Source organism: Scylla paramamosain, chromosome 22 (genome assembly GCF_035594125.1).
Source record: "Scylla paramamosain isolate STU-SP2022 chromosome 22, ASM3559412v1, whole genome shotgun sequence".
Classification (NCBI taxonomy): Eukaryota; Metazoa; Arthropoda; class Malacostraca; order Decapoda; family Portunidae; genus Scylla; species Scylla paramamosain.
In genome coordinates this window covers 6,912,378-6,934,333 of record NC_087172.1, presented here as the reverse complement: position 1 = coordinate 6,934,333, position 21,956 = coordinate 6,912,378, and the positions used below count along the sequence as shown (strand labels likewise).

The 21,956-nt window shown below is 40.3% G+C and overlaps 2 protein-coding genes across 2 annotated transcripts; one reads left to right on the top strand and one right to left on the bottom strand.

The window, feature by feature from the left end:
• Positions 1–44: 44 nt before the first annotated feature.
• On the bottom strand, positions 45–12,789 carry LOC135111491 (V-type proton ATPase subunit H-like). The gene is made up of 12 exons (XM_064024821.1): positions 12,766–12,789; positions 12,437–12,625; positions 11,633–11,714; positions 11,158–11,344; positions 10,543–10,761; positions 6,495–6,602; positions 5,594–5,694; positions 4,249–4,402; positions 3,009–3,118; positions 2,134–2,361; positions 1,512–1,625; positions 45–1,173 (listed from the first exon to the last, which is right to left on the bottom strand). The coding sequence occupies exons 2-12, from the start codon at positions 12,483–12,485 to the stop codon at positions 1,116–1,118; spliced, it is 1,410 nt and encodes a 469-aa protein (XP_063880891.1). The 5' UTR covers positions 12,486–12,625; positions 12,766–12,789; the 3' UTR covers positions 45–1,115.
• Positions 12,790–13,175: 386 nt separating this feature from the next.
• Positions 13,176–21,774, top strand: LOC135111498 (U2 small nuclear ribonucleoprotein A'-like). Its single transcript, XM_064024833.1, has 6 exons — positions 13,176–13,369; positions 19,498–19,645; positions 19,953–20,145; positions 20,662–20,821; positions 21,212–21,346; positions 21,448–21,774. Exons 1-6 carry the CDS (start codon positions 13,288–13,290, stop codon positions 21,474–21,476), a joined length of 747 nt encoding a protein of 248 aa, XP_063880903.1. The 5' UTR covers positions 13,176–13,287; the 3' UTR covers positions 21,477–21,774.
• The last annotated feature ends 182 nt before the right edge of the window (positions 21,775–21,956 follow it).

The window sequence follows — 21,956 nt, the reverse complement described above, 5'->3', positions numbered from 1 at the left end:
TAAAATGTTTAAAAAAATATATGGATGAAAATACCAAACTGCTATTAATTGTTAAACAAATTTTACGTAATATATATATGTACAATTCACATTTTAACACCATAGACACTTTGTGCATAATATTTTACACACACCCCTGGAAGACAACACTGGGGCTAGGGAGTTGATAACTGCACCCACTCAACAACATGGAATACTTCACAGGTGAATTACTCATCAATGCAATACATTACATTAGTATGTATGGTTCTTTATGCCTTGCTAGGTTATTCTATATTTAACACATTCTGAGCTGCAAAAGATACAACCACTAAAGAAGTGTGCACAATATGATTAGTGTTGAATAAGTGCTTCAGTTAAGTACATGTTCCTAATTCTCTCTCCATACCTGAAGGCTAATGACTATGATATATGAATGATAGGGAATGATAATTACAGGCGAGTCTATTGTCACTCTTAAGTATAAGAACCTGTTTGAAAGTCAGTTTAGTTAGTTAACACTGCTCCATGGGCAGATTATTCCATGCATGTTCACAAAAGAAGAATGTATGTGTAAAAATATTTAAAAAAATTTGTTGACTTTTTATTAAGTAAATTTCTTGATTTATTAAAATTGTAGAGATCTTCAGATTTAAAGTTTAATTTTTCCTGCAAATACGCTTTGAAAACAATTCCAATGTATTTGAGCATTATGCTTTGTGATAAACAGCAACCCACTTGTTAGGAAGAAGGTAGGATGTACTGATAATGTAGTTCCTCAGCTCACCAACCCCTTTGTTGTACCACTAATGTTCTCCATATCACTATATTTACTTCTGCTGGAATGTTAATCCTCTATAATCCCCACAACCATGTTACCCAACATGAAATATACTAATTTTTAACAATTCTACAACAGAAGGCTAAAACATCTTTACATTACAATATTAAAACTGTAATCTGATAATACACCACCAATCAGATATTAACATCCACAGTGTTATACAGCATAACATAACATTCTATTCCACAATCTGAAAGAAACACACACATCACAACAGTTAACTGGCAACATTATCTGCAACACAACCAGACAGTACTTGGATGTTACCTGTGATTGTGACCACACAATCTGATCAGGTTCTTGGAGTGCTCTGCTGTGCATCCTTCTCCAGCTGCTTCCCCAAGTATTCCCTGTAAATAGGAGACACATACATGTTAATATTTCTATAGACACTTGCCTTGGGGAACACACATAAGGTGGAATGTACAAAATAATAAAAAAAGAAAAAGGAAATATATATATATATATATATATATATATATATATATATATATATATATATATATATATATATATATATATATATATATATATATATATATATATATATATACCAGGCTGGCATCCCTGTCAAAGGAGCCTCTTATACATTTACAAACCTTTCATTAATACAGAATAATATAATAAACACATACACCTATTCCTTGTTAAGAACATTCTCATTATGAGGTGTGAGTGGCAGCCTTACCAGTTGTGAACCATGAGTTTCTGTACAGCAAGCAGTGCCTCATAGCGGACGTTGGGGTCTTGGTGCGTCAGATGTTGCATCACCCATTGCTTCCCTCCAAGCTGTTCCAGTACCCTGCACCATACAAAATACATCACACCGGTAAACTTCTGGTACAGTAGTTTCTTCTTTTTATTTTCAGAATCATAAAAGCTGTTTATCCTCATAGCACAAAATAAGAATAATCCAAATATATTTCTAGGACTAGTTTCATGCACAAAAAATATTTATGTAAGTACACAGTTAAATTTTGATTCAATCTAAAATGCTACTTTTCATGCATGTTAAAGAGCTTCAAACTCATTTAGCATGTGAATGAGCAGTCCAACACACCTGGAGCTGAGAACTAAACTTATGACTGAATGATCAGTGAAAGGAAGGTAGAATATACTACATTAGGCTGACCACGTAGTGTGAAAGAAAGAGGAGGGCAGGGTGAAAGATGTCATATGTTCAGCAACAAAACTCTTAAAAACAAAAATAAATAAAATAAACAGAAATTAATACCACAAAGAAATGGACAAGGCATATGACAGAATGGGTGCTTGACCATTACACAAGCCAAGAAGTGTGCCCTCCTGACCTCTTGCCGCGGTGGTAGTGACGTGTGTACTCCCCGATGTCGTGACACGCCACCGAGAGCACCAGTGTGTCTTTGCTTGTCTCCAGGAGATTGATGAGGATCTTCAGCAGCTCATAATTCTTCTCGTTAAGGCGACCGGCATTCTCCCGCCAGAACTTCTCACTCTTGTGCACTGGTGACCACTCCATGCGGCCCGACTTCACCTCAGAACAGTACTCCTCAAATGAGCTGTGGTGGGGACAGTCGCTCAGTTACAAGTCTGTTTGGTACAGTTCTAAATCGTGCTGCTCACTAAAGACACACTTTCTCAAATGAACTGTGGTAGAGACAAGCATTCAGTTAGAAGTCTGTTTGGTAGTGGTGAATGACTGACTCTGAAATTTGCTACTCAGTAAAGACACACTCACTCAAATGAACCATGGTAGAGCCAAGCACTCAGATATCTGTCTGGTGCAGTGGTGAATGACCGACTTTTTGAAATGTGCTACTCAGTCAAGACACAAACTGACTTAGAAGAAATCTGTTCAGTTCAATACCAAATCAATTGTTCACCTTTTTTTCTGATAGTATAATCTTTAATGATAAAAAGACATTCTTATCTTCTATTGTATTTCTTTCCCTCTTGCCTTGCTTGTGTCCACTGCTTTGAAAATAAACTGCATGAATTTGATGATATGTGGTTCAACAATGCCACAACTGATTAAAACCTTATGTATAATGTGGCAAGTTTATTAAGTACTCAAGAACTTATAACCTGAATATCTATAACACTACAGCAGTAATATGGTTCCATGCTAATTGCCTGAAACATACTCAGTTTTGAGTAGTGGGATGAGTTTGCATTTCTTTCTCATTCTATGGCTTCAATAGCTCACCTCAAGTCCTGTATGGAGTTCTGCAACTTTTCATTCAGGAACTCAATATCAGCAGTGATGTCTTCATCCTCAAACTTCCTCTGGGCCAGAATCTCCAGCTGCTTCAGCACCTGTGGAAGAAGCAATGCCAGCTGAGTGTCATGCAACTCCTGCAGACAATGCATGCACACTATGAGGAAGGTTGATCCATTGTAAGGCTCAAGGATTCCCATTATGAACTCAAATTAAGAAAAAATATAAATAAATAAATAAACAAATAAATAAATAAATAAATAAATAAATAAATAAATTAATTAATTAAAACTGTTGAGTACATGTCACCAGCATGCTACGGAGAGGCCTGACTGAACCATCAAAGTTTCTTGCACATGTAATTCCTTAGCCACAGGTATTTAATCCTTTCACTGCAGTATGCAACTATCCATAACACTAAAAGCAATGTTTGGAGTCTATAAGCATCTACAAGAAAGAAAAGGCATAAAAATATATATTTTGCAATTTCCAGCAAGTGCAATGTTTGCATGTGGCAGTACAATAAGAAAAGATACATCAGTGTAGTTAGTGATTAAAGAAAGATGTGCAAACAGCAGTGAAAGGGTTAATTAATGAAAATCAGTTTTAAATACAATGAGCTTACACAAATATTATCAGATATGTAACAGATTGACATAACTTTTCATGCTCACTGTGCACACATTCATAGATTCTCTCTCACAGAAGGATCACACCACTGTTACTTGTCAACAACCCTAAACTATGTGTTAATTATACATCCCTCCTCCAGTATAATAACTACTCACTCCATGTTGTAGCTTGTAACCCACTCTCTGTGTTGCCCTGTATCACTGTCTACATCATTCTCAGTGCACTCCTGTATCTCTGTTTATATCATTCTCTGTGCATCCCTGTATCTTTGTCTATGTAATTATATATATGTATATTTTATCATACCATATGGATAATTTTTCTCATAACAATAAGTTTCTGTAATGCCTAAAAAACTCCAGCTTCAGAAAAGCAACTCATCAATATAAAATTAAAATCCTGTATTGTACTATATATTGGCTATAGATAAATGTCCAAATATTCTCTCTCTCTCTCTCTCTCTCTCTCTCTCTCTCTCTCTCTCTCTCTCTCTCTCTCTCTCTCTCTCTCTCTCCCTCTCCCTCTCCCTCTCCCTCTCTCTCTCTCTCTCTTTCTCTCTCTCTCTCTCTCTCTCTCTCTCTCTCGTGCTGCTCACCTTGCACTGCACCATCTGAATGCAGTTCTCCCGGGCAATGGCAGGATCCTCAGGCTTCTCAATGAGGTTCCTGAACACTGCCAGCACGATGCGAGTCACCTTCTCCTTGACACTCTCACTCAGGATGTCTGCCAGGGTGGGGATCACACTGTACCTGTGACGGAAAGTGAAGAGAATGGAAGCTGGGAAAGTAGTTAAGAGAATGAAAATACTATGCCTGTAAAGGAAAACAAAGTAAAATGTCTCCACTGAAAATGTTGTTTATCAAAATTATCAGTCTTAGTTTTAATATCACAAGAAAATCAGAAAATCATTTAGAGAGATTAAGAAATAAATACAAAAGGAATGAAAGCTATAACACAGTAGTTGTGGATTAATGAAAACCTCCAACAGTAAGAGAGAAAAGGAAAGAAAGAAAATCGAGAAAAGAAGAAAATCTGAATATCAGTTAGAGAGATTAAGAAATAAATGATTCAAAAGAATAAAAACTATAACACAATAGTTGTAGAATAATGAAAACTTCAAACAGTAAAAATAAAAAAAACAAGAATATCAGAAAATTAATTAAAGACTAAGATATAAACATGTAAAAGGAATGAAAGCTGTAATATAATAGTAGTGGAATAATGAAAATTTCCAATAAGAAAGTAAAGGAAAATATAAAAGATTTATGATGTGACTTTGTAAACTTGTAAAACTCAAGGAATAAAATAATCTTAATGGTGAAGCTACTCCCTCACTCTCTCGCTCATTTAACTTGTCCAGCCACAACAAGCAGCACAGGGGCATGAGACACTAACACACCAAGGAATTAATGTGGGATTTTTCTATTGAGGTAAATCTTTCCAAATCGAAGGTGCAGCTGTAACAGGTGGAAGATGACAACCAACACTTTTGCTACCTTTAATCCTTCTGCTCACCCACACCTGACAGATCAACAGTTTGGCTCTAAGTCCCCAAATTAAGACTCAAAACAAAACAATACATATGAAGCATTTGAGACACACACACACACACACACACACACAGGCCTATATTCAGAAACACTGCTCTCACCATGAATATTTTCAATGACCACAGAGATGACTGGCCAGGTCCTCAAGTGTTTCTCCTGTTAACAATAAAGAAATATTGTTAATCAGTCACTAGAGTCATAGGTCCTGTAAAGCTTCAACCAGAGACTTCAAAATAATCAGGATGTGGGCAGAAGTGTTTCAGAATATAGGCCATACACACACCTTAGAACACTGAACAATTAATACAAGACTCTTTACACAAGCTCCCAACCAACACAGCAGTACACTTGAAGCACACTCACACAACAGAAGGGAATCTCTTATCTTACTTGTTCATCTTCTCGGCGATGGCATTATTGAAGGTCATCACCCACAGGCAGAAGGTGAGCTGGTACTGAATCTGGAAGTTCAGTTTTCCAGAGCTCAACACCTGAAGAAAAGGAAAGAAAAATAGTCAAACACAATCATAACATGCTGGATATATAGCAATGACATAAGTAAATACTGTATTTGATGGCATATAAGATACATATAAGACACACCCCCCTATTTCAGCCAGGCATATTCAGGAAAAAAATTTTTTTTAGGTATTTAAGCATGTAATGTTTAAAGCAAGCTAGCAATACAGCTGAACAAAAAGCAAGCAATCATAATAATAAAAATATCCTACATGACTGCAGTAATAAAACAGAGGTAGTGGCCTAGTCATGGAGGTGAGGTGAAGAACGCAGCCCAGCTGCTGAGATGTCAACAACACATTTGGTGTGTCACTGAACAGGGCCACATTTTCATTTTCAACATTTCCTTACACCATATTATGGTTTAAAATATAATATAGAACCCTCGCCTATAATATGGTGGTATAAATCTTCAGGTGTACAGGAGGCCTCACATTCACATACAAGAAGCAGGATGATTTTTTTGAGCCATTTTATATGAAAAAAAAGGTACATCTTATATGTTGTCAAATATGGTAACTCATTTTTTTTACTGCACCTTCACTGGACTTTTCTAAGCCTTTATTGTTGTCTCTGGACAGAGCTCCTCTCACAGAGAAAAGATGAAAAATAAATGAATAAGTAAATAATGGAAAGAACACCCACATCTTTAGTACTAAGTTGAACAAGAGTAGATATGGAAATAGAACAACACAAGCTTGATTCCAACCCTGCACAGTACAACTTGGTAAAAACACAGCTAGATGAACGCACAGCAAGATATGACCAGCACCTGCACAATGGTGACCACTCCATCCAGCTGGTAGAAGATGGTACGATACTCCTCCACCCTCAGCATCATCTGTAGACACCGACCCACTGACTGCATGTACTCGTTATTCTGTGGGAAAAAGCATCTTCTTATGATCCTTTCAGATTACTGTCTATAAGCTAAAAAGTCCCCTTATGATCCCTTCTGATTACTGTGTCTATAGGCTGAAACAGGAGCGTTCTCTTATGATCCCTTTTTGATTATTGTGTCTGTTTAGCAGGAGGAGGCAGTAGACACCTGCCGAAACGATAATTACTCCCAGTGAGGTCTAAAGGACTGTTCAGGGGGCGCTGTGAACTTATCATTAAATCCAACTGTGACCTCACTGAACGTTTCCCTTTGTGTCTCACAACACAAGGAGGCAGTCACAGCCTGCCCTCTAAAGACAACTCTCTTCCTCCACACAAAACTACAAGCACCTAATAACACACACACCCTTCACTCAAAAATTTTAAAATCATCATGGCGACTCCTACACCAGCCTTGGAGTCCCCATCTGCGGAGGGGACCATAAATGTCCCCAGGTCAGACTGCCTTTCTGTCGACAACCCTAAGTGTCTTGACACCCCCCTCAACTTTTTCTTCATTAACTTGTGCAACATTCACGGTCTAAGATCTAATTTTCAATCTGTAGAACACCACCTCTCCTCTTCTAAACCTCATCTTCTTTTCCTCACTGAAACTCAGGTGTCTGAGGCAACTGACAGTAGCCCCTTTTCTGTTCCCTCCTACTTTCGCTATCCTCATTTCTGATCCAAAGCTGGATGCTGCGTCTATGTGCGCAATGACTTAACCTGCTCTCGTGCCCACGCTCTTGAATCTTCCGAGTTTTCCACCATCTGGCTACGACTACAGAGTCACTCTCATACTAAATTTATCTGTGCTGTATACCTCTCACCTAACTCCTCCGATTATAAGAGATTCTTTGAGTACTTAACTTCCAAAGTAGAGCACATTCTGACCCTCTTCCCTTTTGCAGAGATCTCCATTCTTGGAGACTTCAATGTTCACCACCAGCTTTGGCTTTCCTCTCCCTTCACTGACCATCATGGTGAACTAGCCTACAACTTTGCTATCCTCCATGACCTAGAGCAATTGGTGCAACACCCTACTCGTATTCCTGACCGTCTTGCAGATACGCCCAACATTCTTGACCTTTTCCTGACCTCTAATCCTTCTGCTTATGCTGTCACCCTTTCTTCTCCGTTGGGCTCCTCCGATCACAATCTCATATCTTTATCTTGTCCTATCGCTCCAATCCCTCCTCAGGATCCCCCTAAGCGAAGGTGCCTCTGGCATTTTGCCTCTGCTAGTTGGGGGGACCTGAGGAGGTATTTTGCTGATTTTCCTTGGAATGACTACTGCTTCCGTGTCAGAGACCCGTCTTTGTGTGCTGAGCACATAACAGAGGTGATAGTGCCTGGCATGGAGGCGTACATTCCTCACTCTTTTTCTCGTCCTAAACCTTCTAAACCTTGGTTTAACACAGCTTGTTCTCGTGCTATACATGATAGAGAGGTGGCCCACAAAAGGTACTTAAGCCTTCCATCACCAGAATCTCATGCACTTCATATTTCTACCCGGAACCATGCCAAGTCTGTTCTCCAACTAACCAAAAACTCCTTCATTAACAGAAAATGTCAAAACCTTTCAAGATCTAACTCCCCTCGTGATTTCTGGCATCTAGCCAAAAATATCTCCTATAACTTTGCTTCTTCTTCTTTCCCTCCTCTATTTCAACCAGATGGCACCACTGCTATCACATCTATTTCTAAAGCTGAACTCTTCGCTCAAACCTTTGATAAAAACTCTACCTTGGACGATTCTGGGCTTGTTCCACCCTCTGCTCCACCCTCTGACTACTTCATGCCACATATTAAAATTCTTCGCAATGATGTTTTCCATGCCCTCGCTGGCCTAAACCCTCGGAAGCCTCATGGACCTGATGGGTTCCCTCCTATTGTTCTCCGAAACTGTGCCTCTGTGCTTGCACCTTGCCTAGTCAAACTCTTTCAGCTCTGTCTGTCAACATCTACCTTTCCTTCTTGCTGGAAGTTTGCCTACATTCAACCTGTTCCTAAAAAGGGTGACCGTTCTAATCCTTCAAACTACCATCCTATTGCTTTAATTTCCTGCCTATCTAAAGTTTTTGAATCTATCCTCAACAGGATGATTCTTAAACATCTATCACTTCACAACCTTCTATCTGATCACCAGTATGGTTTCCGTCAAGGCTGCTCTACTGGTGATCTTCTGGCTTTCCTTACTGAGTCTTGGTCATCCTCTTTTAGAGATTTTGGTGAAACTTTTGCTGTTGCCTTGGACATATCAAAAGCTTTTGATAGAGTCTGGCACAAAGGTTTGACTTCCAAACTACCCTCCTACGGTTTCTATCCTTCTCTCTGTAACTTCATCTCAAGTTTCCTTTCTTACTGTTCTATTGCTGCTGTGGTAGATGGTCACTGTTCTTCTAAATCTATTAACAGTGGTATTCCTCAGGGTTCTGTCCTGTCACCCACTCTCTTCTTATTATTCATTAATGATCTTCTAAACCAAACTTCTTGTCCTATCCACTCCTACGCTGATGATACCACCCTACACTTTTCCACGTCTTTTCATAGACGTCCAACCCTTCAGGAGGTAAACATATCATGCAGGGAAGCCACAGAACGCTTGACTTCTGATCTTTCTAAAATTTCTGATTGGGGCAGAGCAAACTTGGTATTGTTCAATGCCTCAAAAACTCAATTCCTCCATCTATCAACTCGACACAACCTTCCAGACAACTATCCCCTCTTCTTCAATGACACTCAAATGTCCCCCTCTTCTACACTAAACATCCTCGGTCTGTCCTTTACTTGTAATCTGAACTGGAAACTTTACATCTCATCTCTAGCTAAAACAGCTTCTATGAAGTTAGGCGTTCTGAGACGTCTCCACCAATTTTTCTCACACCCCCAGCTGCTAACTCTGTACAAGGGCCTTATCCGTCCATGTATGGAGTATGCTTCACATGTCTGGGGGGGTTCCACTCATACTGCTCTTCTAGACAGGGTGGAGTCAAAAGCTTTTCGTCTCATCAACTCCTCTCCTCTAACTGACCGTCTTCAGCCTCTCTCTCACTACCGCAATGTTGCACATCTAGCTGTCTTCTACCGCTATTTTCATGCTAGCTGCTCTTCTGATCTTGCTAACTGCATGCCTCCCCTCCTTCCACGGCCTCGCTGCACAAGACTTTCTTCTTTCTCTCACCCCTATTCTGTCCACCTCTTTAATGCAAGAGTTAACCAGTATTCTCAATCATTCATCCCTTTCTCTGGTAAACTCTGGAACTCCCTGCCTGCTTCTGTATTTCCACCTTCCTATGACTTGAATTCCTTCAAGAGGGAGGTCTCAAGACACTTATTCATCAATTTTTGACCACTGCTTTGACCCTTTTATGGGACTGGCATTTCAGTGGGCATTTTTTTTTATTAAATTTTTGTTGCCCTTGGCCAGTGTCCTTCCTACATAAAAAAAAAAAAAAAAGCTAAAAGCAATCTCTGCCTTTATAAGAATTACATACATTATCACTGGTTTTCAGGGATTAGCAATGTATCACTGACTACCTGTTCTTGTTGTTCTGTAGTGAGATGTTTCCTCTCACAGTTCCGTAAAAGCATTGTGCCTATGAGCTAAAAACAGTCTCACTCATTTAGAATTATATAGTATTCATTATCAACAGTTTTCAGGGCTCAGCAATGTATCACTATCAGATATCTAAGATTATCTCATAAAGTACAGTGACTCACTCAAAAGGATAGAGGAGGTTATTCATGGTCATAATCAGTCCACACGTCACATTACACTAGTGCACTAGTACACTACTACACTAATCACTACCACAATAACTATATAACTACCTAATTCTTAGGCTGTATCTTCTGGCACTTAAAGGGTACCATGACACACACACACACACACACACACACACACACACACACACACACACACACACACACACACACACCGGAGTTCTGAGCTGGTCCTTGAGCCAAGTGAGGTAGAAGGTGAGGTCGGAGCCGTCCATCGGTTCGCGGGACCAGCAGGCCAGCTTGGCAATGATGCGAGCTGTCATGTTGATGATGAAGGTGTCAGGGCGGGTCAGCAGGTTGAGGAAGGGGCTCCACATGCTCTCCTTGTGTTTACGGGCATACTCCTTGAAGATCTCCACCCGCCCTTTGTCCTCCTTCACAGATAGAGTCAAGTTGTTTTATCACGTGTTGTTATTCTCACTAGGGAACATCTTCATAATTTATGTGTTCATGTAAGAAATGCAGTCAAATCATTCATACATAAGGAAAGTTATGCAGCAAGGTGCCATTCAGATGTGATAACAGTTGTCAGAACTATATGTAAATTCTTTCTTACACAAACTAAGTAAGTGATACAATCTTCACACTCTACAGTACAGTCCTATGCAGGGAAGGAAGAGAGTAGGAGGAAGATCCTCAATTGTTCTATGTGAGCATAAACACTGCCATCCTACATCCTTTCATTTAAGACACACAAGCATGTAATATAAACAAAAACAAAGCACAAACTCCACTGCCTCCAAGACCCTACTGAGGAACACTTCACTCACAGAGAGGATGTCGTCCACCAGGATGAGGATGTACTGGATGGTCTGGTCCTTGCTGATGTGGCCCAGCAGGTTCATGAAGGTGCGGGCCACCTGCAGGCGGTAGTTGTGGAGCAGTGCAGCACGGTTCTGGCCAGGCATCTCCACCGCAATGATCACCTCATAGTCCTCTTGGCTGATCATCTGTGACCTGCACCACCACCACCACACATTCACTCTCTTCTCTTCATGTAAATGCCTCACTATAGGTAAATACAAAGTTTCTCCTTGAATAATTTTAGAACTAATAATGGAAAACCTGAAGTTGACAAATCACTACCACAAAATTCAAAGATTTTTATCACATGCAAAACTGTCCATGATCTAAAATATATCAACCACAAGAGAAGACAAAAATTGTTGCAGTTTACCAAAATTTTTATAAATTTATAATATTTTCTTCTACATAACGAAGACAGAGCAAGTTGTTGGTACGCACTGGAGGTACGACGGCCAGTTGACCTTCTGCATGCGGATCTCATTGGCCCGCTGCACCAGCACACTTGTTGCCCCGGCCACACCTGTCACAAAGTAGGTACCTCAGTGACAGCATACCACACTCATTGGTAGTGGATTTGTGGTCTTGGTGCACCACTGTTGCTAGTGAACAACACACTCAGTCCTCAATGACCATTATCTCTCACAGTTACCCATTAGATAGATTTCCCAGTGTTTGTGTGATGCTTCCAAGAATGGAGGCATTTCATGTGCAGGCACTTAACTAACACTTTTAAATGCATGAGACAGTAACAATCAGCTGAGATTGTACTTCAGGGGATAAACAAATACATATATTAAGAATACCTCCTCCACAAAGCAGTGGTTATCTGGAGGTGGACATGCATTACTGTTGATATTCTAGTTTCTTGTTGTAAAAGTTTATTCTCTATTGCAATCTCAGACAATAGCTTCCAGCAAAATAGCAGGCTAGATTGGGTTCCATTATGTTAGGTTAGGGGATGTTTCCTTAAAAGAATGACCTAAATTGGCTATAAATTGTTCCTGTTACAAAAATGAGGTATGAAATTGGGTCAAAATTTTAAATAGAATAGTCGTCAGGAAACAAAATACATAATACTCAGTCATTTCCCAGGAGGTGGAGTGAGGGGGACAAGAGTGTTGAGGCGAGGTATCAATGCAGAGCAGCGCCAGCCTGGCCTAAGCGCAGGGGAGCGAGGATGACTGCCAAACTGTCATTTGGACGGCGTGTGTGGGGCACGGCAGGACTGTGGAGGGGGCCTACCTCTATCTATGTCCTCAGGGAGGGCAGCTGCGAGGGAGGGCTGAGCCATGGCGTCACTCTGGGTCGCGTCACAGGAGTGTTGAGGAGCGCTGATCACTGGTGGTGGCGGTGGTCACTCTCTCAAGTCACGGGACGGGCAGGACCAGGCACACCAACCACCGCTGCCAACCATCACCAGGTTTTGGACGTCTATATTGATTTATATTATTTAGTTAACTTTGAAAGAATATTATAAATACATAACTGACTTACTAACATACTTGATTTATCTGAATTTTATATTTGAAAAAAATATTTTTAACAATTGGAGTCATGTCATGTTGGCTTACTTGTTTGTCAGATGGATTTCCATTATCCGATTCAATTAACATGATTATTACTTTTCAGTAAAGTATGAAGAAACTACAAGGTTCCCACAATATATCATACGAAAAAACTATAAAGTACTTAAGAAAAATAATTTTCATATAATTCAGGCAACATGATGCATAAATAGCAGTGTGGAACAATGCCTTCCCCAGTCTGGGCGAGGGATCGGGACGCATTGTTATGGTGCAGACGACAGGTGATTAGAACACGTGAGCACCGCCAGGCGTACATCCTTCAACCAAAGTACAGCTTGATATTCGTGATATACATCTCTTGTAAAACTTGTAAAATAGTGAATTAATTATTTAGTCTCATATATGCACACATTCCGTAGGGTTATTGCAAAGACGACTTACTTCCAGCGGCGAGAAGAACCATTGAGCAAGTCGAGGCCAGCGTGAGGTAAACAAACGTTGTGGCGGCGGCAGGCGTGTACTGGTGTGTGTTTGTGTGTCTGAACACGCTTACCTTACACTGCAACCATGGTGAAACTAACACCAGAACTCATCCAGCAGTCTTCCCAGCACATCAACCCGCTGCGGGATCGAGAATTGTCCCTGCGAGGTGAGGAGAGAGGCGGCGTGGTGGCTAAAGGTCTCGCTGCCCGGTGTGTGTATCAGTTATTTTATATATTTTTTTGGTGTAGTCAATAAAATATCTATCTATCTATCAATCAGTCTATCAATCAATCTATCTACTCTCCTCATCCTTTTTCGCTGTTTCCCGAGTTAGGAGTTAGTGTGGAAACAAGTCAGTGCGGCCGCAAGTCAATCTACCCTAAGAAATTTCAGCCTCCAAACCCTATTCATCCTGGCCTCCTTGCTCCCCTCATTCTAGTCACTCCGGCCTCCTTGTTTTCCTCATCCTAGTCACCCCGACCTCCATGCTTCCCTCACCCTAGTCACTCCGGCCTCCTTGCTTTCCTCATCCTAGTCACCCCGACCTCCATGCTTCCCTCACCCTAGTTACCCCGGCCTCCATGCTTCCCTCACCCTAGTCACTCTGTCGTCCATGGGATCCCCACCATGATACGGTCATCATTTAGTTTTAAAGAACATGAATAATTATATGGTATTAATAACTCTTATTAACAAAATCGTAAATTAGAATGTATAAAATATTCATTGTTGAAATCATAAAATAAAATGAAGTTTAAAATGCCTGAATTAAATGTGGTTTAAAATTTTCACTTACAAAATATAATTTGTGGCTTAACTGTCATTTACAAAAGTGTCACCTGTAAAAAGTGGGGTTTGTGTTACTTTTCTTTCCTGTGGATCAGCGGCAATTCTTTCCTCTCTCATCATGTAGTGCCTTTTATTCTGAGTATTTTCAACCACATATATATGCCTTGAAAATTTATTACAACGGTGCTACTGATTTTTTAAATATCTGTCCTGCCCTGGAGCGATACTGCAGTCCGTCAAGGTCAGCTGCTCAGGGCGACACACCGCCCTGCTTCACATTAAATTGTTAACTGCCAATTAGTGATTAGTGACAGATTTTTCCTGATACACATGGAGGTTGAGGTCACAGCAGCTCTGTATAATATATATATATATATATATATATATATATATATATATATATATATATATATATATATATATATATATATATATTTGCAACCCCACGTGCTGTTACTCAACAAAGTGACGTGACATAAATAAGGACCTGGGAAATAGATAGTGTGAGGGATGTGTTTTAAGCTGAATTGTAGAGAAAAAAGTGCAAAACAAATGACCCATCACAGCAACAACTTAAATACTGCTGACCTGGCCTGCTGCACTGCATGTAACATCAATTTGTGCATGACATACAGTCCAGTGAGAAGCATGCAGGAACTGGACCCACTACCATTGCATTGGCCTACCCCTGTACAGTTTATTGTGTCTCACTCGCACAAACTGAAAGTACACCTGTGAAGAGTGCAGTCTCAAGAAATATGCAAACCTTGAGTGAGTAGTGGAGGCAAATGCGAAATTTGAAATACAAGCCTCACAACTACCCCAGTCAATATGAAATAGTGTGCCACTTACAAGTGACCAAACCCTACAGGCTGAGCAAATGCAAGGAGACCACATGGGCAGCATTCCAGAGGGCATAGATCTCATCCTGATGTGGTATATTCAGGAGCAGCCTGCTTCCACTGAAGTTGGACTACTGAGAAGTCCATATGTACCCAAAGCACAAACCAGGATGGAAAATGCTTGCAACCACCTGATGTGGCAAATAGGGTGGATCAATCACACCTGGCTGCAACAAGCCCTAAAAGGGAAACTCATGTGTGTAGGTTCTACAGAAAAGGGCACTGTAGGCATGGCTTCAGTGGCAAGAGTTGTAAATTTAGCCATCCAAAACCATGTCAGAAGTTTGTGAACCACAGCACGAGGGATGATCATGGTTGCAATCTGGGAAAAGACTACCCTAACTATCACTCAGTGTTGTGTCACAACTCAGTACAGAGGCATGAATGTACTAACAAGGATTGCAGGTTCACCCACATCAGGGGAACTAAGTGCCAATAAGCAATGACCAGTAGCTCTGTCAAGACAGATCAAGACAATACCATGACACAAGCTGCCCCAGCAGTCCCTCAACAACAACAACAACCAAATGTTGTGCCCATCAACAATTTTTTAAAGTATTCCTAGAGCTAAAAACCTAGATGTCAAATATACACAAAGTGGTGGAAGCTCAGGGTCATGCATTGCAAAACCTGATGAAACCAGCAAGCCATCAGCCACTCCCTCCACAAGTGCCCCCAGCAGCACCAAGTCCCATAACCCAACTCTGGGCTTGTCCCAGGATTGGGGGAAATCAATAGAAAAAAAATTTGTAGGTATAGGGCCATCTATATGTGGAAGGTATTGGAAAAGCAAGTGCCTAACCCCACTCCCAACTATTAAAGAACTGATCAAGTGGGCAAACTGACACGTGTGAGAGACAAGTTCTCCCTATGGCAGCGTCAGAGAGGATCAAAACACTACTTGCCTCCAGTTTTTCTCACAGTGGCCCCAAGCTTTTCAGTGCTCTCCCAAAGACCATCAGAGACACCACTGGCTGTCCTGCCACCAAATTCAAGAAAAAACTCGGCATATTCTTACAGACACTCCCAGATGAGCTTCTAATGCATGGCTAACTCCCAGATGAGCTTCTAATGCATGGCTACACAGCATACTACAGGGCAGCCACAAACTCAGATTACTCTCCTGAAGGAGGGCTCCTGGACTGGCAGCAGTAGTGAATCACCACAGCACTGAGGAATACCCTTTAAATTCCACCAAGTATACCAAGTAAGTAAGTAAGTGGCATTCATGGACAATCCAGCAAATAGAACCAGCTCTTTTAAATGAACGATGGGAGCTGGCTCCCTTTTGACAGCTGTTTACACTTTTTTTTTTTTTTTCAGAGAAAAAAAGTTCAAAGATGTTCACATTTATTATGCTAAATATGACAGAAACCCAGATTGAAAGGCATCATCAGAGTTGCAACATTTGATGAAAGTTGCAGATTTTTGGTCTTTTCAGCTGTATGATAATTGTCAGCAATGCTTGTCCTGTAGTGGATGTATTGAACTCATTAGCTTTCACTACACTGATTCCCTTGCTCCTTACCTGCAGTTGTAAGCAATCACACACAGAGAAGAGACACGTGATGGTAACCAGAATTATTGGCATTCACAATTACTTTATAATGTTCAAAGTGAAAATATATCAATAAAATTCAATTTCTGTGTCATATTACTAGATAATGGCCAACACTAAATGATAATGGCAGCACTAAATAAAGAACCGCTTGGGAGCTGAAACAAAAGTGAACAAAAGTGAATGAACCGACTCTCCAGAAAGAGCTGGAAGTTCCATCACTACTGTCAATTGGATGAGGCTGAGAAGAGAGACGCGGGTTGAATCTGAATCAGTTAGTGAATCAGTCTAGCTAAAGGCCTGTCCACGCCAGGAAACATTGTTTGGAAACAGTTTCCAAACTATTTGGAAACAAAGTTTGTAAACCATTTGGAAACAGTTTCCAAACTGTTTCCAAACAATCTTTCATGTGTATTTGTTTCCCATCCAGAATGGGAAACACTTTGTGTGTGTGTGTGTGTGTGTGGCAGAGATGATGAATCAGTACCAGTATGAGGCCAGCAGTGATAACACCATGTCATGAACACAAAAGCTCCAGAACTTATTGAATAGCTCCATTCATCCCCAGCATTGTGGGATGTAACATGCATAGATCATAAGAATAAGATGAAGATAGATGCCGTGACATAAAAGATCGAAACCATCAAAGTACAGTTCAGAAGGGAGCATCCAAAGAAAATTGGTGAAACCTACTCCATCTACTCTTAAGATCTGATAGAAGCAAGTCACCATTAAAGGGAATTTTTATACAAAATTTCCTCACCCATCTCTTCTTTTTCTTGCCTTTTCTTGAATGTATTATCAAAAGTGCTAAGTAAAATACAGAGGCTGCTGCTGCACTACACTACATTCACAGGCATCCTGATGATAACTGAGGTCTGGACAGGAAGCATTGTGCAAAAACAAGCTTCCAGACAGTTTGCAAACTGTTTCCAAACTGTTTCCAAACTATTTGGAAACATTGTTTCCAAACAATGTTTCCTGATATGGAATGGCATTATGATGTCTTTGTGTGATGTTTGCACAGATCATTATTTCTCAATTATTTCCTGTTTCTACAAGAAAAACAAATCAGTAGCTTTCCTGAGGGAACATGGTAAGCTGTTTCAGTAATTCATTTGGTTCGGTTAGGTTAGGTTTGGTTAAATTAGGTTAGATTAGATTTCATTAAGTTTGGTTTGGTTTGGTTAAGCTAGGCTAAGTTAGGTTTGGTTTGGTTATGTAAGGTTAGGTTAGGCTTGGTTAGGTAAGGTTTGGTTTGGTTAGACTAAGCTAGGCTAAGTTTGGTTAGGTTAGGGAAATTGTTTCTAGTGAGGGATAAGAATGAATTTTTTTTAGCAATGGCAAGTGTGTTATCTGTGATGACGGATTAGACAGATTGTGGTGTGTCTTGCATGAATTTATTACTTGTTATTTTTGCATATTGTTACTTTATGAGGAAGAGGAGTGAGAGTAACAGTGATATTATAATGCGTGTGTTATCTGTGAGGACAATATTTTTTCAGGTTGTTTTTGGCATGTTTTGTATTACTGTTAGTCTTTTCAGTGAAACGGGGGAAAACAGCTGATTTCTGGAGGAAAGAGTTAGCAGATTAATTCAGAACACACCAAAATCTACCCGAAAAAATATTTTCATCTCCCAACTTGAAAGAGGCAAGAAAGTAAATATTTCCAAAGAGATTTAAATGTGTTTAAAATTACACCTCTTGTCTGTAATAAATCACACTGGATCCAGTGAGGCAGGAGCAGGCTATAAAAAATTGACTGATCACCTCATGTTCATATTTATGCCATAAATGAAAGATGCAACCTTGGAGAGATTTGTAGGTCCTTCACTTATACTGGGCAAGTATGCCATCCTTCACCTCGGAGTGAATGTTCATTGTTTCTTTGTGGAGCTGAGGGACAAGAACATAAAAGGTGATGTGGGAGCTGGCTACATTACCATAAAATCCAGTGATAATCCTGTACATTGTTATTTGTCCTAACACTTTGACCATACATGCTTGTGCTCTGTGACTGTCCCCTCCAAGTGCACTGTGTAATTTTCCTAATTAGATTTGTATACTTCAGTCGATGTGCCACTAAGCAGTAAAATTTGAGAACCATTGGCCTAGGGTGTGGGACAAAAGTGACTGGAGCTGGATTGACTTGAAATCGGTTGGCACCATGTATGAGTTTCCTCCAGTTGTTTCTGTCCCTTGCATCTTGGCTCTGACTCCCATCCTTTGCAGTTCTACCACAATTCCATCCCTCCATCTCACTTTGTCTTCCCCTCAGTCTTCTTCCCTCAGTTGGTTTTCTTCAGGCTCTTTTAATTGGTTCCTGGTCTTCTCTTCTTACTGTGACCAAACCATCTAACTTTTGATCATCTTGTCACTTATGCATTCCATTCCTGCTCTCCTCACCTCATTTCATAGATGTCCTCTGAGTGATACACCAATTTATCCACCTCAACATTCTCATCTATGTTCTGTCCAACTTCATCACTTGTTTTCCTTCACCTGTATTTATTTATTTATCATAGAAGTAAAAAAAAGACAGGTATTACATTGTTACATGAATGAAATTAGTCCAAGGTTTATTTAATTTTGTGCCTTTTTTTATCGCTAATGCCAGTTAAAGTACTAAGTTGTGAGACTGAGACTCAGTTGATATCATCCTGAGAGATCAAAAGAAGCTTCACCTTCCTCATTCTTTGTGCTGGAGAATGGTGGGTGTTGTAACTTATTCCCAGTACATTTCTTCTTTTTCCCAATTTGTTACTTACACTCTAGTTCACTATGAGGGTAACTGAATAAAAACCAACATAAGGGGAGGTGCAAGAAGCCATCAGGCCTACTCTTGGCAGTTCCTGTTCAGTGCTATTATATGCTTCATCTTGGCTTGTCATGGCTCTATGAAGCTGTGGTTTAGTACTAAAGTAGGTAAGTTCAGAGAAGAATTACCTTAAAGCTCCAATCGTTCTTGCATCTCATTTTTTCCTATTTAATTTATTGACCTGATTATTGAAAAAAATATTTCCTAACATGCATCATTCTGCAGGCTACAAGATTCCAGTCATTGAGAATCTTGGGGCCACACTTGACCAGTTTGACATCGTAGACTTCAGCGACAATGACATACGCAAGCTGGACGGCTTCCCTCTCCTCAAGCGTCTCAAAACTCTGCTCCTAAATAACAACAGAATAGTGTGAGTATTCTTCCATGCTTTAATGTTTGAGTGATGAGTTTTTTATTTATTTTTTTATGTACAGGGGGAATGGCCTAGGGCAACAAAAAGAACCAAAATAAAAAGGCCTACTGAGTTGCCAGTCCCCAAAGAAAGGTAAAAAAGGTTAATCCAAAATTGTAGTTTTCTTGTCATTAGTGAATGGGTGGGATATTCAGAGGACATTTCTATCACAGCCATCCCTTACAGGTGATAGTATGGGTAAGAACAACACCTGGAATACTACAGAGGACCATCTAATTACACTGCTCTCCTGTTTCTCAATCAGGCGAATTTCTGATTCTCTGTGTGAGTCGCTGCCAAACCTGCAGAGCCTCTTCCTGACCAACAACCTGGTGCAGGAGCTTGCTGACCTGGACAGCCTGGCGGGCCTCAAAAAGCTTGAGTATGTGTCCTTCCTGGGCAACCCGGTCACCACTCGGGACCACTACCGCCTCTACCTCATCAACAAGGTCCCTCAGGTAGAGTGCTGGTCTGTTCACAGCTTTGTATCATACCAAATATTTAATTACAAAGATTTTCTTGTTCTGTCCTATTTATCTCCATGCCGAATTAATTGGAATACTAAGTAAAGGCAAATGCATAGTTTGATGCTGCATACCTTCTGAACTGAAGGTTTTCATAGATTGATGACTTTTTTTGCAGATGTGATTCAGATTTAATAAGATCTGAAGTACAAGTTTGCAGGTATTAGTCCTGTGAAACACTGGCTTGCTCCATAGAGTGTATGCATGAATTATGGTTATCATTTCCATAGCAAATGTGATCCAGATTAAATAAGATCTGAAGTAGGAATTTGTTTGTAGGTATTCTCAATCCTGTAGAACACTGCATTGCCCCAGAGTGTATGGATGATTTGTGGTTACCATTTCCATAGCAAATGTGATCCAGGAATTTGTCTGTAGGTATTTTCAGTCAAATGGAACACTGCATTGCCCCTCAAAGTGTATGGATGATTTATGGGTGACTTGATGCAGGTACGAGTGGTGGACTTCAGGCGAGTGCGGTTGAGGGAGAGGGAGATGGCCAAGAAACTCTTCAAGAGCAAGCTGGGGAAGGAGATTCAGAAGGAGGCCAAGAAAGCTCGGACCTTTGTGCCGGGAGCGACAGGCACCACTGACACACGGCCTCCTCTGGGTTTGTTGACACTTTGTAGTGTGGGTTTTTTTTTAATATTTAATCTCAACATGATATCATTGTTGTTAATTAGTTGGCTTTTAATATTCAATCATAACTTGACTTATTTACTTGCAACATCAGATCTTGTAGGATTAACCCATTCACTGACTACATCCAGATTTCATGAAGCATAAGCTCTGTCATGCATGAAGCCATCAGTTATTGGTGAGAATAGAGTAAATAAAGGTGGAATGAGTAATGAATGAGTAACTAGAGATGATTTCAACTGCTTCAGTACAAAAAATACCATTGGAAAGTTAATATAATCCTTTAGCTATATCCAGAATAAAATTAAACTGATGCCTTGGTACTAAGGGAGTTAGTGCTAATGCTTACTCCCACGAGCAGGCCAGATGAGTTCGGAGGACCAGGCTGCCATCCGCCAAGCCATCAGCAGCGCCCGCTCCATGGAGGAGGTGGAGCGCCTACAGCACATGCTCCGCACTGGCAACATTCCCAGCCGCTCACAGCCCACCAGGCGACGTAAGTGTGCACTGGCCAACTACCCATGATGAATTCCTGCTGCTGCTGCTGCTCTCCTTGTGCTGTGCAGAATTAATGCAACCTTTTCTTTTCTCCTGCAGGACACCCAGACGAGGAAGAGGAAAACTGAAGCATTGGCATCAGCAGGCAGGGATGAAGGTGATAGATTCAGTTATTTTTACATACATGAGGTATTGCTACTTGTTCCTTGTAGTTTAATTAGGAGGAGTCACTTCAATTTATGGTAAGTATATTTTGTAACTGAAATACTGCAATGTTGGGCCGATCCACCAGATACTGGTGATAAGAACAGATACTTGGGTGATGCTCAACACTGGTGCATTGTTTGAATTGCTCATAAAATTATTGTCAATGATTGGTTGAGAAGCAGATTACAACAGTTGTTTTGAATAAAAATTTGTCCCTTATGTTAGTTTAATATACCTTTTGATTCTATATTCATGTTTCATTTTAAAGTTATTATAAGTGGTTGGTTGAGAGGTAAAATATGAAATCTATGAACAATAAACACTATTCCTTTTGTGGTGGTTTGATATGCTTGTTGATTCCATACTTAGTTTATACGGGGTGTCCAGAGCCAAAGAGGTGA

Bases quoted from the DNA above. Each gene is read 5' to 3' on its own strand.
- LOC135111491 (XM_064024821.1), bottom strand. From the start codon at position 12,485: ATGGCTCAGCCCTCCCTCGCAGCTGCCCTCCCTGAGGACATAGATAGA. The intron at 11,345-11,632 runs GTGCGTACCAAC...GTGGTGGTGCAG, and splicing joins AACTGGCCGTCGTACCTCCA to GTCACAGATGATCAGCCAAG. The intron at 10,762-11,157 runs GTGAGTGAAGTG...CTATCTGTGAAG, and splicing joins TGGTGGACGACATCCTCTCT to GAGGACAAAGGGCGGGTGGA.
- LOC135111498 (XM_064024833.1), top strand. From the start codon at position 13,288: ATGGTGAAACTAACACCAGAACTCATCCAGCAGTCTTCCCAGCACATC. The intron at 13,370-19,497 runs GTGAGGAGAGAG...ATCATTCTGCAG, and splicing joins TCGAGAATTGTCCCTGCGAG to GCTACAAGATTCCAGTCATT. The intron at 20,146-20,661 runs GTAGAGTGCTGG...GACTTGATGCAG, and splicing joins TCATCAACAAGGTCCCTCAG to GTACGAGTGGTGGACTTCAG.